The 14,139-nt window shown below is 39.2% G+C and overlaps 1 protein-coding gene across 8 annotated transcripts in view; it reads left to right on the top strand.

The window, feature by feature from the left end:
• Positions 1-14,139, top strand: part of AOPEP (aminopeptidase O (putative)) — a 311,009-nt gene that overhangs the window by 273,706 nt on the left and 23,164 nt on the right. For all 8 annotated transcript variants that reach the window (XR_004956306.1, XM_036239159.1, XM_016159455.2 and 5 more), the window contains one exon: positions 10,512-10,628. Coding sequence is in view for 7 of the 8 variants with exons in the window: in XM_036239159.1 (XP_036095052.1) it covers positions 10,512-10,628 (117 nt within the window). In the remaining variant the exon portion in view is untranslated. The remainder of the gene's footprint in view (positions 1-10,511; positions 10,629-14,139) is intronic.

Genomic DNA, 14,139 nt, shown 5'->3' with positions numbered 1-14,139 from the left:
TAAACTCGAATAAACAATCAGAAAATTTAGAAATCCAGACACATTTTCTATAATTTACAAAGGTTTTGCACTGTTAAAACATGCCAAAAAAATAATTCTGACTTTCTGTAATATGAGCACGTTATGCATACACAAAGGCAGATATGAAAGGAATAGAAATGCTAAAACTTAACTACAGTTTTTACGAAATTTCTTTAGGCGTCTGTTAGGAATAACTAAATAGGATCCTTAGCGTTGAGATTTTAGATTGCAACTAAAAAACACATCTTAGGTTTAATCATGGTCATGCCAACACCTTTAGATCATGGTTAAAAATTATGTGTTTTTTATCTTTGGAGACTTACTTCTGTTGGTTGACTTTCAAGTATTGAACTCACATGAGAAAATATTCCATGGCCGCAAACAAGGCCGCATTTCAGATTTCCTGCACCAGTATCGGCTTCAGGCTGCTCTGGGGCCCAGTCCAAGTTAGTAAACGTAAGATTATAAAGTCTGAACTCTTATAGCAGTAAAGTGGATGTTTTGTTTCAAAAAAAACACTTTTATAACACTATTTCAGTCTCCTTGTTTAGTTGGAAATAGTTTCTATTGTTATGGGAAGTACATTAATTTATGAATTATTCAGCCATTTGTACATAGCATGCAGCCTTGGGGTAAACAAACCTGGCCTCATTCAAGTCCATGTAGTTTTATTGTTATGTTTCCCATTCACCTGTTTGTTTCACCTTCTCATATGATATGCATCCACAAGATAGCCATTTTTCTTTTCATGCAGAATGCCCACCCACTGAAAGCTTTCATTTCCTTCAGATGAGCTGCTATTGAGGTGGAAGAGAGAGAAAAGAAGTTAATGAAGTAAACACTTCTTAAGAGTATGCGAAGCTTGTTTTCTACATTTCTTTTTCTTGAAGTTAAGTCCATATCTTTAAAAAAAAACACACACACACACACACACACATTTCTATGTTGAAATGACCCGTAAATTAATCCTTTGCTTTATTACTGAGAAAACTTTGCAAAGTTAATCCAGAATATAAGATGCCTGAATTAGACTCCAAAAGTATACAGGATTTGATTGAAGCCCAGCTCCTGTGCTTTATATACGTTTAACCATTCTATGAAAAAACAAAAACAAAACACTGAGACATTGGATAGTAATATATATAGTACTCCCAACACATTTTTATTAAATAAAAACAACTTCATTTCTATATTTTTCCAGCAGTAATTCATGGAGTTTGACTCCTTACCCTCTTCTACCTCATACCTCCTCCCCATAATTCCTCTTTAGTTGTGATTAGTTATACATATATTAAAGGATATGTTTCTTTGTTGACTTTATGGCAGAAACCACAACAAATTGTGGACATGTGCCCAAAATTTATGCTTAATTTGGATTTGGTGAAAAATATTGAAAGAGTATTAGAAAATAAAATCTAACCAAAAAGATATTTCTGTTGTTTCGACTATGAACCTATGAAGAAGGAAGGACAGGAATTAGGAGTAATGGAATGTCAGTATTTTAGACCAGAATAAATACCCAAGAGTGAAGTTTTTTTTATAAATTATGTTTTTTGCTTAAAAATATGTTCAGTGTAAATGTGTGTGCCCACACCTGAGTGGTTTGTCTAAGCTAAGGGCCAGAGTGGTTGGCTTCATCTCTCCCTCCTTCTGTTTGTCTTTTTCTCACCTTGTAACTCTTATTAATATCATTGTGTCCAAATGCTCTTGGGGCTTGCTTTTTTTTCAGCTATTAATTTCGATAATTTGGGGGGGAAAATAACACAAATTTTTAATGACAGGTTTAAACAAGGAGATGGAAAGCAAAGAAACATCTCTCTTAGAGATACTATTGAATTTTTGCACTTAGAGCAAAATGGGTTGTTACTACTAACACAATCTAAGTTATTTATTAGCTTTTTAAAAACATTGCAGAGCCATCATTTTATTGATTATAGTCAATTACAGTTAAAGAGACATTTCAGTTTTGTTACCATTAGCTATTAAAATAAGAATCACCTACCACATCTGTTGTTTTACCGGATGTGCATAAAACTTTTTAAGTTGATATATTTGTGTATATATTATAGATTTGTTTTAGTTTCGAAGTGAGAATCTTCTGACCTGAATTTTCATGTATAGCTATATAAATTTTTTAATAGACTTATTTAAATCACCAAATTGTTGATTGATAGCTATCTTGCACTCATTTTTACTGATATTACTCCATCTTAACAATATTGGATATTAAGGACATTAAGTCCTTTATTTAAATTAGATAAACTTGTGAGTTTCGGGCTTGGTGTAGGAGGCACATGAAATGAGCAAGACCGGGTTCTATTATTTAAGGAGTTTCCTTGAAAATGTACATTCTTTTTATAGAAGTTTTGTTTGAACTCAGTTATTCTTTGTTTAAACTTAAAATAAGAGGATTCTGTTTTTGTCCATAGATCCTGAAGAACCTATTTTCAGTAAGACCTTAACTTTTTTCCCATTTGCTGATCACTTGTAGTTTAGAGGGAAATCCGTTTTCAGACTGAGTGTTCCTAAGGATTGCATATTTGTGAATATGAACACCTTAGTCTTGTACATGCTATAGATCACGTTAGGGGCACAAGGCTGTAACAGTTACTAAAAGTGTTAAATTTTAATAATACCACACAGAGTCTCTGATTTTGACTGGGGCAATATAGGAAGTTAGAGAAAGATAGGAAAAAATTCAGGGTTTGAGTGAAATTACAGTTACTATTTTTTCTCGGGCAAAATTCTGAAAACATTTGATAGTTCATTTGTATTATAAGTGACAACATAAAAGTCTGAGCATGCAACTGCTGCAATACTTTTATACATATTTGCAAAGCCCTTGGAAAATTTTAAATCCTTCTAACATTTGTGTCTTGCTCACACAGGACCTAAAGTCTTATAGTCGGTGATATTAGCATTCATCTCTTTGTAGAAGTATGGAAATCAGAGATGTTGAGATCTATGTTATCTTCAAATATTATGACTAAGGAGAGAGAGAGACACTGATAGGTTTCTTGGCGCACACTAATGCTAGGATACCTGCCTGTAACTTACTGGACCTGCTTTATTAGAATAGAAGCCCCTGGTTTCCACTCAGCACCCATTAGAGTATGTGCTTAAACATTTATGAATTTCAGTGCTCTTAGATTAGACTGCAGTATTAAATTTTTTCATAAAGTAGATCTTCTTTCCATTAAGTAAATTTTTGGAAAATATTTTTTAACATGATTTTAAGAAAAATAGTTCAGCTTGAGTTGGAGGCAGGGAAAAAAAAGAAAAGAAAAAGACCAGACAGCTCATATAGGTTACTCAGAAAAAGTTGATTTAAAGAGTTACTTAATTTCTTTTTATATATTTTTGGGAAGTTATTTACACAAATTCAGACTTATTCCACATTCTGTTATTAACTTTGTCCTTCACCTAATAACATTTCTTGATATCTTAACCAACTTACAGAAACAGTTCCATTTCACTCTTTTTAATAGGTACATAGTATTCCATTGTGCGGTTATATGCTGTAAACATAATTTTGACACATAAAACCAGCTGACAGTTTTCATAATAAAGGTATATTATGAGAACTGTATAGTCATTTGAAGTACCGGAAGGAGACATAAATCAGTATGCAATTACAGTTTTGAGTTAGAAAATGTCACTATAAGGTAAAAACTCAGGTTCATAAAAATGTATATGCTTATTCAAGATAAATAACATCAGTTATTAAGTACAATATTAACTTAGGTAAGAGCATTAATTCTAAGGACATGAGAAGCAGATTAAAAAAAAAACAACTATGAATACAAGAAAAGTTGCAAGTATTTTCTGATATTTTCAAGGGTTCCAAATTTCATAGAAAACCTGAAATATGCCCAACATTGATCATGTCATTGTTGACATGGCAGAGCGAGTAGGCTGAGTCACTTAGGAATTTATAGTTTCTTATTCATGAACAGTGATTTTCTTGAGAAGCATAAAATTCAGATCAGGAATGGTATCGCTTTGGCCCCTTTGGTTATTGATCTGGCAGGTTTCTGAGAAGAGAAACATGAAGATCTGAAGCACCTCTTGTAAGATACTTGGGAATTTTCAGTTTGAGTGCTTACAAATATTTATTTCCCAAAACGTGTAATATAAACCATTAGTGTACACATGGTTTTAAGAGATCGAGTTGCCAAGAGGATTACATTTTATGCAGTTTAAGTAATATGCTTTGTGTCAAATTGCATATAGTTTTTGGATGAGACCTTTCTAAAAAGTTAGGGAAATGTCAGCACATGAAAATTTGACTCTTATAATCTGGAAATGTTAGAATAATTTGTACTAATAAATTATTTCAGATACTTTTTGCTAATGACGTCTGTTTTAGTCACTGTGGTGCCAGTTTTGCAAGCACCATGACCAAACCATGGTTCAGAAATGCAGTAGTCTTTTTAAATAGTAGCTTTTAGAATTGTTTTCCTAAAAATATAGTAAATATGCTTTTCTTTCCCAAATTTGCAGCCATACTCCCTAAAGGATATTTGATAATCAAAAATAACATTTTGCTGGACAAATATATGGCTCTTGTTTTATTTTGAAGAAAATTGTGTTCACTTTTAATTAATTTGGTGCCTTTCATCTCCTGGCAACTGAAATTTGTGTCCCCAAAATAATGTGAACTATAGACGTATATACTTGGCAGTTTTTTAAAATGTATTAAGGTTTCACTTCAACACATAAAGGATAGTTTTTCTTTTTTAAGTTTTGTTTTTAGTAGCAATTGTTTTTGGTAACAATTCAAACCAATTCTGTTTTTCCTCTATACAAAGTTACCAGTTTAGAAATATTTTAATTATGTTATCCTATTGACTGCAGCTTTTATGCATACTCTTGCCTATGTACATATTATTAAATATTTTATTTTTGACACTTAAAAAGTTTTATCATTAAGAAAGTGACAGATGAAAGAAGATTATATACTAACATTGATGTGAGGACCGTGGTCCTGACCAGTGTTTGGAATAGGCAAGGTCAGCTGCAGTGCCCCAGTTCTGATACTCTTAGGATTTTGTGTTTCTTTTTGGGTTTTGAGAAAGGAGAACTCTTGTTTTGAGGAACTTCATCAATTATTTACCCCATTTTCAAAAATCATATGAAAATTTATACAGCTTAGAGGTTTTTATTTATTTTGGTTACAGTTCTGTCTTGTGTCCTGTAGTCAGAGTTCCTTGTCGCCCCCAATGAGAAAACTGTATGAATGGGCCTATTCGCTCTCGCGCCTGTGGACTGTGGAGGCACCTGAGAGTGCAGAGTGTGGTTGAGTGTGTTTTCTGAGGAGAGTCGGAAGGAACTTGTTAGTCTTTGGAGAAGTCTTATTTAAAAAGCACATTTTATATCTGTGGGATTTCCTTTTTAATCCAAGGGGCAAAGGAGAACTGCTGTCTCAGTTGTGCTCCTACACCAGAAGGCTTTCTGCATGTGACTTTCAAAGGTCAGCCACTTCAAGTCTGGTTTGGACCCTGCTTGTGTTGAATTTGAGCCAGCAAGTCTCCAGCATGCAGGAGAATTTGAGATTTTCTCCCTCCCCCATTTCTTCTGTTTTTGTTCAGTGTAAACAGTTCCTGCCGTAGAAACATAGACAAATATAGCAGAGAATACTTTTCTGGAAGAAGAATGCTCCCTAAGCATTTTTTAACCATTTTTGGGAAGAATTGATCTTTCTGTGTATTTCAGACAGACTGAAAGAGAGGGAGGCCATTGCTGTAAATTGAAGTGACATCATATGTATTGCCCCCATTGATCTGCTTTTAGTCTCCAGCCAGGATAAAAGGAAATGGCATCAGGGAGGAAGCATGCTTCATTTAGGCACAGATCCCAGAGTGATAATGGGGTAATAATAGAACTCACGCCACTGACAGTCGGTGGTGGCTGCATTAGTCCCAGGCTCCTTCCCGGTCTGGGAGCCTCTCAGAGACTTCCTTCGTGGCTGCAGCCGCCAGCTGGGCCGCGAGGGGAGGTGCTCTCCTTTGCTTTTGGAGGGGTGCAGGCCAAGGGGCTCGGACATTCGCGTGCACCGGATTCCTTGTGTCGGCGCCTGCCCTGCCCGTGGAAGGTCAGTAGCGGGACACACCGTGACATTTTCTGTAGGAGACTGAGCTGTCCTTTTCTGCGTCCTGCTAATGGGAGAGATGGTGGAGGGTCTCAGTTGCGTGGGTGGTCCTTCTGGGAGCCAGGGGTGAGTGATGTCCCCTGTGACAGCAGTAAGAGGCTTCTGGAAGAGTCAGGGTTTGTTTTCTTTGTGCTACTTGTAGACTGGGAGAGTGGATTTGGAAAATTCATATTTTCTTTCTAAGAGTCTACGTAGAAACTCCTTAAACCCGTTCAAAGTTGTGCGGCTTGCCTCAATTCTTTAAGTTGAACATGAAAAATACCAGGTAGACTTTTCTTTTTCTTCGTACATTTCTGGTTAGTTAGCAACTACGAAATCCTCCATGTTTAGAGCAAAAAATACAGACCTCTAAATCCTTAACAAATAGCATTTGTATTGACTGACCTCCTTTAGCATTTTGGGTTTTTGTATTTGAGTTAGTTTACAGTTTTGTGGAGTTCTCTATTTCAAGCACCCACATGACTTTGGCACCCATAGCCTCATTTTGTCTAAGTTTCCGAGGGAGATGCATTTTAAAAATACCGACTGGTTTCTGTATGGAAAAAATAATCCCATCTTGAATTCCTTGTTTTTGCAAAGGATAGGACTTTTCTATTCCTCTCACTGTTACTGTGCCTGGAGCACTGTAAGACCCTCAGAAATAAAGGCAGGTTCTTTTTTATAATATTCGAAAGAGCTGCTTTTTCAAGAGAGAATATTCTAAAACATGTATTTTGTTTTTCTTAATCACGCCGTAGTGTGACTAAAGCCATGTTTGTTTCCCCCAGTACCACTGTATTAAAACACAGTTGGCCTAGGAGTTTAGTTTGACTTCGACGTAGGTGGGAGTGGGGTGGCCCACGCGGTTCCCATCCCGCCGTGCCAGCTGCCGGGGCGCCGCGTCCAGCCTCACTCGTAGTGCATCTCTCTCAGTTGCTTTGCAAACTTTTGGTTTGTTACATAGTACTTCTTTTTAGGGTGGTTTGTTACATAGTACTTCTTTTTAGGGTGGCTTTACGGGGAGTAAATATTTATTTTGCAAAGAGAAATGTTCTGTATTAAAGCGAACTACACCACATTTTTGCTTTAATATCCTCTTTTCAAGGTCTGTACTCACATGTAAAAATTATGCAATGGTTACTTATTTGTGAATGAAAGATAATGAATTAGTTTTTTTCTCTGTGTTCTAAAATAACATTTGATCATTGATTTTCTCTACTTTTCTCATTGGTAAGAAACTACATTCTCCGGGAATTAGCAGACGTAACGTTGAAAGGCAGATGGCTACAGGTTGTTTACTGAATGAGAGTCACTCACGCAGCCCATTCTGGAGAGTGGGCCCAGCAGCACTCACAGCACTGGGCAGGGCTCAGGGCTGCCGCAGGGCCTGGTTGTTCTGCCCCCTCTGAACAAGCCGGCTCTTGCAGCAGAGCAGTCTGCTGGCGCCTCCAAGCTGAGGAGGGCTACCTGGCGCCTCCAAGCTGAGGAGGGCTACCTGGCAGGCCGCTCTTTACCTGTCTCCAATTAGGGTAAATTAAACTTATTAAAGAGTCGCAAAGGTTTGACTCCCTCTGTTCCATCTCAGATGTTTATCTTTAGTCAGGGGGCTTAAGCTTCAAATATTTTTTCCATTGTGTAGTTAGGACAGGACCGAAACGATCACTGATCCTGTTGTTCTGTTTCTGTGTGCAGATGCGTGAACTTCTACTTAGAGAAAGCTACAAGAGAGATAAAAGTATGAATCCAGATATTTTGATAGGTTCACATATTAGTAATTCTTCGATTCTAAACTGGAATTGTGTTTATTGGTTAAACCCTGTTAGGGGTAAGTTGAGGACCAAACTCATGATCTTCCTCAAGGGTTTCTTTACCCTCTGGGTCTCTGGTTTAACCCAAATCCCAAATGGGAGTTCCAACAATAGACCTCTTTGTGAGCGTGGCACATAATAGGGAGATGCTTTTCCTTCTTCTCTGTCCTTCCCTGTAATTCTGCAATTTGCAAATTGCCAGGCTGGTTCCTGCTGTATTTAGTTAGTGAACCAGGCCCCTACCCCCAGCCAATGGGTGTTCTGCACTGTATCAGGCTGGGCCCTTCTCCAGAAGCCGTCCTCCTGTGTCCAGAGTGGCCTCAACATTTGAGCTGTTGCTGCCCTGAGCTTGGCTGCTGACCAGTTTTGAGTGTACCCATGGGGGTACAAGGCTGGGTGGACTACTCTGACCCAGTCTGGAGCCCTCCCCTCTCCAGCCCCCATAGAGGCAGGTGGACTGCTGCATGATGGGCATTCAAGCCAGGCCACCTTGGGGTGAGGGTTGCATAGAGAACACTAGAAAGGGATGAAGTGGGTAGGGAGAGACCATGATGGGGGAGAAAAGGCAGGCTCTGTGACGATGGTTCAAGTGCAGAGGGACAGTCGGGGAGTGATTATAGGGGTGTGAGGGATGCACTCACGGCCGGGCCGACGGCTCAACCTCCACTGGTGAAAGGCCCCCTTGGAACTCTAGGAAGAAAGGTCCGGAGAGGGAGATTAGGCTGCAGGGCGAGACGGATAGGCAGGAGGTCCAGAGAGCCTGGGTGCTGGCCAAGCTGCTGAGTCAGAGGAGGTAAAGAAGCCCACAAGTACCCACCCAGTAGCAAAGGGCTCACGGTGTAACTGGCTGAGGAAGTTCTCCAAAGGCTGGTGGCCCTGAATTTGGTCATTTTATAAAACAGATTTCTTTTAATATAAAAATAGCCTCATGTGTCTATAATTATAGAAAATGGAAGACCAGTGTTCTCGTTAATAGTTGTTATGTGGTAATTTGATATCTTTAAAGCATCTTACAGGCACATGACTTCTAAGGAAAGGAAATTAACTGTTAAGCATTGTGAGTCCTTGTGGAGAACCTCATGGGTCAGAACTGGTTGTAACCCTCTGTTTTGGCTGAAGGCCTCTCTAGTTCCTCCTGTCAGCCTGAGAGAGGATTCACAGCACAACTCTTAAATACATGGACGGATGTTATAAAGTAAAAATGCCCAAGAATCAAGAGATGTGTGTCTGCGCCTGTCTGTAGGGAAGTGGGTATTTTATTAGAGCTTAGGAGGACAAGGTGAAGAAATAAAATAAATGGCGGCCTTATGTGACTAATGTATGTGCAATCCACCCGATTTTCCCCCTCCCCCATTTTGGGAAAGTGTGTGTGTGGGGAGGGGGGCAGGCAGAGTGCACACTTGGGAGCAGAAAGGTAAAGGTAGAGAAGCCAATAATTTAAAAAATTTCTTTGAGGTGTTCTTATGAATATCCTGTTGGCCTAGTATTAACTTGCATACTTGCAAATTTGGGTTCGTTGACAGGAACTACTTAGGCATAAGGAGGGATAGAGAAAAGCTAAATATAGAGAGTAGTAGAATTCATAATAATATTTTAAAACCTTAATCATAGAACATTTTTCATTTTCCACAAGATATACATGTATTTTTTCCTTCATTTATAGTTTACGTGAGCTCTGTCTGTTCTAGGGCCTGATCTAGGCACTGTAGCACAGTAGTGAATAAGATAGTTTCAGCTCTTAGATTTCACAAATCTTATTTGTTTATAAAATAGTTTTCATTGTTTTTATACCATATAAAAACACGCTCCTCTCTTTGCCCTTAACTACTAGTAACACCATTTCTTACCTATCATATGTGAAAACAGGTAAATGAGTGACTCCGTGTGTGGTTAATCATGTGCATTTTATTTTTTTTTAATGGAATAATAAACTTGTAGTTTTTTATAATGCATTGTGAGACATGTTCTTGTTTCATTACATGCTCTTTATTTCTTGGTATCCATTTGCAGGGTTCAGGCGGTAAGGAAGGAAATCTGAAAGCAGCTTCTTATTTCTGTTATTCCAATATGTTTGCCTAAGATCAATGGTTTTTTGAATGTTTGTCTAGGCTAACTGACTTTTGTGGCATAGGCATGCCATGAAGAAAGGAATCTAATAAACCATGAGAATTTTTAGTAAAACAATACAGTCTTTATCATTTCACAGTGTATGTGTGTATTAAATCATCTTGTACACCTTAAAAAATCACATTATACAACCTAAAAAAAAGAAGAAAGATAAACACAGTTTTGAACTACTGTAAATATAGAAATGACATGACAAGCCATACAGAATAAGGCTTAATCAGGCCCCAGAATGCATTGTCTTTGGGGAGGAAGGTACAGTGTAAACCCCGAGGTTTTACCAAAATCAAGTTTACAGTCTTCCCTTGTTTCAGACATCTGCTGAAATACCCAGGTTACCCTGGATTTGCTGGCTTTGTTCTAAATGTTTGGGTTCATTTCTTGTAAGCTGAATGGCATTTTCACTGGCTGTTTGGTTTTGTCCTTAGCTTCTTCCAGACCAGTTGGTCTTGCTTCTGGAGCATCTCTTGGAGCAGAAGACCCTGAACCCCAGAACTCTGCAGAGCCTTGAAAGGACGTACCACCTCCCCCAGCAGGATGCAGAGGTAAGCCAAGAACACCCTGCCCTCAGAGTTGTGAAGAAAGGTGATCCCATCACATCCCAAACTGTTGAAACTGCTATTTCCATTAGCAGAGTCCCACGTTGTGTGCTTATGAGTGAAGAGCAAGCACTTCCAGCCAAGCGTAAACTGCTTCCCTGGTTGTAGTCACTCCAGCAGGGGTCCCCGGAACCTGGTTGTTACTGGGGTATTCTAAGGTCCTAAGTTTTTCCCTCTTAGGTCATAAAAAAAGGCATAAGTCTCCGAAAGGAGTGGGCAGGCAGGGTGGAGTGCTTTTGAGTTGAAAGCTCGAGCGGGTCATTTTGTGCATGACGGTGGCGCCGTCCTATTGCACATTAACAAAACTTGGCTCAGATGTGCCAGAGCTTCTTGGTTGCGTTCAGTTAGGACAGGAAAGGAGCCATGTGTAAAGGAAATGAAAACTAAATCTAACAGCCGTGGTTTAAAAAGCAAAATTGGATGCTTGTGGGAAAGCAATGTGGTTCTTAGTATCTTTTAGCTTATCGTGAAGAATGCAATGTGAATCCTAAGATGAGTTTCAGGGTTTTTTTATGTATATAAAATAATAAATATTTATTGTATTCAATCATCTTAAGTAAAAAAAAAAAAAAAAAAACCAGCACAGAGTCAAAAACAGAAAAGCTTTTTTATATAAAACTCCTAAAATGTAAGTAAGTTTGGTTTGTTGAAAAAGACTGAACATTTTAAAACTGTGCAGTCCAGTATGGCAGCCATCGGGCATGTATGGCTGCTGAGCACTGCATACGGGGCTGTTTTGAGTTTAGATGTGCTATGAGTGTAAAATGCACAGTGGATACTGAAGATGTGGTATAGTAAAATAATAATAATAATAATAGTAATAATAATAAATTTCTTATTAAAATGTGAAAATGATATTTTGGATATCTTGGCTTAAAGTACTCTTAAAATTAGTTTTGTAGTCATTAAAATGGAATAAATGGAGAAAAGCTAACTAATTATTAGATTAAAAGGTAAGGTAGACAATGTAATACATTTTTAAGCCCCCAAAATTCAAGAATTAATGGAAAAGCTTCAGAGAAGACAGTGTTTTGCCCACCTGAGCATAGATCAGATGTACAACTGTTGCTGTTTATTTCAACTCTTATATTTTTGTTTATAGGAGTTTCCAAATGCCAGCCTGTTATTTTTAATTAGTGTTTAAAAGATGTTTCTATTTATAGGCAGGAGGTTAAGTTTTAATCAGAGCTGGATACCACCGAAATGCCAGGCCCCTGTGAGGGGCCGTAGACAGTCAAAGGCGGGAGGATCAAAGCTGGCGCCGGGCACCTGTCACTCTGCCCAGAAACCATGGGGTGGTAGACCCTTTTTGCCCCTTCCTTTTGGCATAAAATACATTGTGTTCTTAACTTACAGCCCAGTTTAGTTGTTATATGTAACCTCTTTAATCTTTGAGAAGTATAACAGGTTTTAATTGGTTGTTCTTCGTTGAACAAACTACACCGTGATGCTCAAAGCCAGGACAGTTTCTTCAGCTTGGATCTCTGGTGACAGGAGACTGGGGCTCGAATATGGCTTTGCTCCATTTATATAACTAGCGTGGTCACTGTTCATACAGTTCACAAATACTCTGCCAGGCACCAGGGATACAGCAGTGGGCATGACAGGTGAGGGTCTCCCTGAGGAAGGACAGCTTATAAGTAAATGAATAAGACCGTTTTAGGTAAGAGCTATGAAGAAGATAGACAAGTGAGGCTGGGGGAGTTGTCTCTAGATAAAGTATTCAGGAAAGGCCATGCAGACAAGGTAACATTCAAGCCAGGATATAAAGATGAGTAAGAACTGATTATACAAAGCCAAGGGGCCAGGGTGACTTCCATAGAGAGACAATAACAGCAAGTGCAAACGTGAGAGCGTGGCATGTGCCAGGATTGGGGTCAGCAAACTTTTTCTGTAAAGGAACAGATTGTTCATATTTCAGGCTATATAGTTTCTGTCACAACTGTTCACCTTTGCTGTTGTGGCATGAAAACTGCCATAGACAGCACGTGAGCAAACAGATGTGCCTCTACTCCAGTAAACCTGTTTATGGACCCTGAAACTTGAAATGCATGTAATTATCATGTCTCAAGATAATTCTTTTTGTTTTTGTTGTTGTTCCTTCTTCAAACTATTTAAAAACATACATACCACTTCTAGCTGCGGGCTGATCTGGCCTGCCCCATCCAGAGTTTGTTGACCCTTGCACTGGGGCGGGCAGAGGCCAGACCAGTGAGGGCCTGGGCGCCATGTGCCCAGTGGGATTTCGTTCTAACAGTGTGCCTCCTTCCCTACTCTTGTCCTGGCATGTAGTTAGTTATACTGACAGCTAATCTCACTGTAATGTTTCCTTGAAATGTCACTCAAAACCAGAAGAGCAATAGGATTTTAGCCAACTGGGTTGTTTTCTAGAAACTTTATTAGTTAAGTGTGATTTATTTTGACACCGATTAGCAGGAATTTAATTGAATAACCATCTGCCTTTATTTTAAGTGACAGAACATTTCATGGAAGAAAGAGTTGTTCTTTGGTGGGAAAAGTCTTAAGGATTCTGACTTTATTCTCAGTGCTTCTCCTTGACCTTAACAAATAAGGATAGTCTCTTTCAGTTGGTATCAGGGCTTTTAAATATTTAATAAATAGAAAGCATTTGAAAGCTGTCCAAAGATCCTGGAGTGTGGCAAGTTGTATGTGGAGCATCCCTATGGGAAAACGTTCAAGAGGTGTTTTCCTGGCAAGGAGCACTGTGAGTTATGGCCCTTGTGCTCTTTGTTCAGGGTGCTTGCCTCTGGCCCCTGGGACCATGGTATTGAATTCGATATCTGTGCGGAAAAACTTCAGTACAGAGCAGGGAGTGCTTATAACTTGCGGGGAGCTGGGGGATGTGTTACCCATATTTCCAAGAGCTATAGAAATGTTCCTTACTCTTTTTTGAACTGGTGTTTTCCCCATAGACCAGGGTTCCGTTCCGCAACTCTGGGCTGTGGACTGATACCGGTCCATGGCTGCATGGCAGGAGCTGAGCGGCGGGCAGTGAGCAAGCAAGTCGAAGCTTCATCTGTATTCACAGCCGCTCCCCCAGCACTAGCAATACCACCTCATCTCCACCTCGGATCATTCATTAGGCATTAGATTCTCACAGGAGCATCGATTCCTGGTGCCAAAAAGGTTGGGGACTGCTACCTTAGAGCATAAACATATGTAAAGTTTCCTTTTGAGAAGGTGAACCTGCTATTTCCATAGCTCATTTAAAGCTGTGATTTTGTTGCTTATGCTCCTGATTGTCCAGTTCTCCGTGGCACTCTCATTGGCAGAACCGGATATTCTTGACACATTAGACCAAAAGAATCTCAGCTGCGTAAGAAGCCTGTCCTAGCACGAATCAGGCAGGGGCCCTCCATTCAGTCGTTTGCTTTAGTTTCTTTGCTGTCATTTCCCCTTGTCCTTTCCCTCCTTCCTTCTCTGTGGGTGGGTAGGG

This window comes from Rousettus aegyptiacus, unplaced genomic scaffold, assembly GCF_014176215.1.
Source record: "Rousettus aegyptiacus isolate mRouAeg1 unplaced genomic scaffold, mRouAeg1.p scaffold_m13_p_3, whole genome shotgun sequence".
NCBI classification, from domain to species: Eukaryota; Metazoa; Chordata; class Mammalia; order Chiroptera; family Pteropodidae; genus Rousettus; species Rousettus aegyptiacus.
Note: the sequence above shows the minus strand (reverse complement) of the source record. Positions and strands in the feature narration are given on the sequence as shown.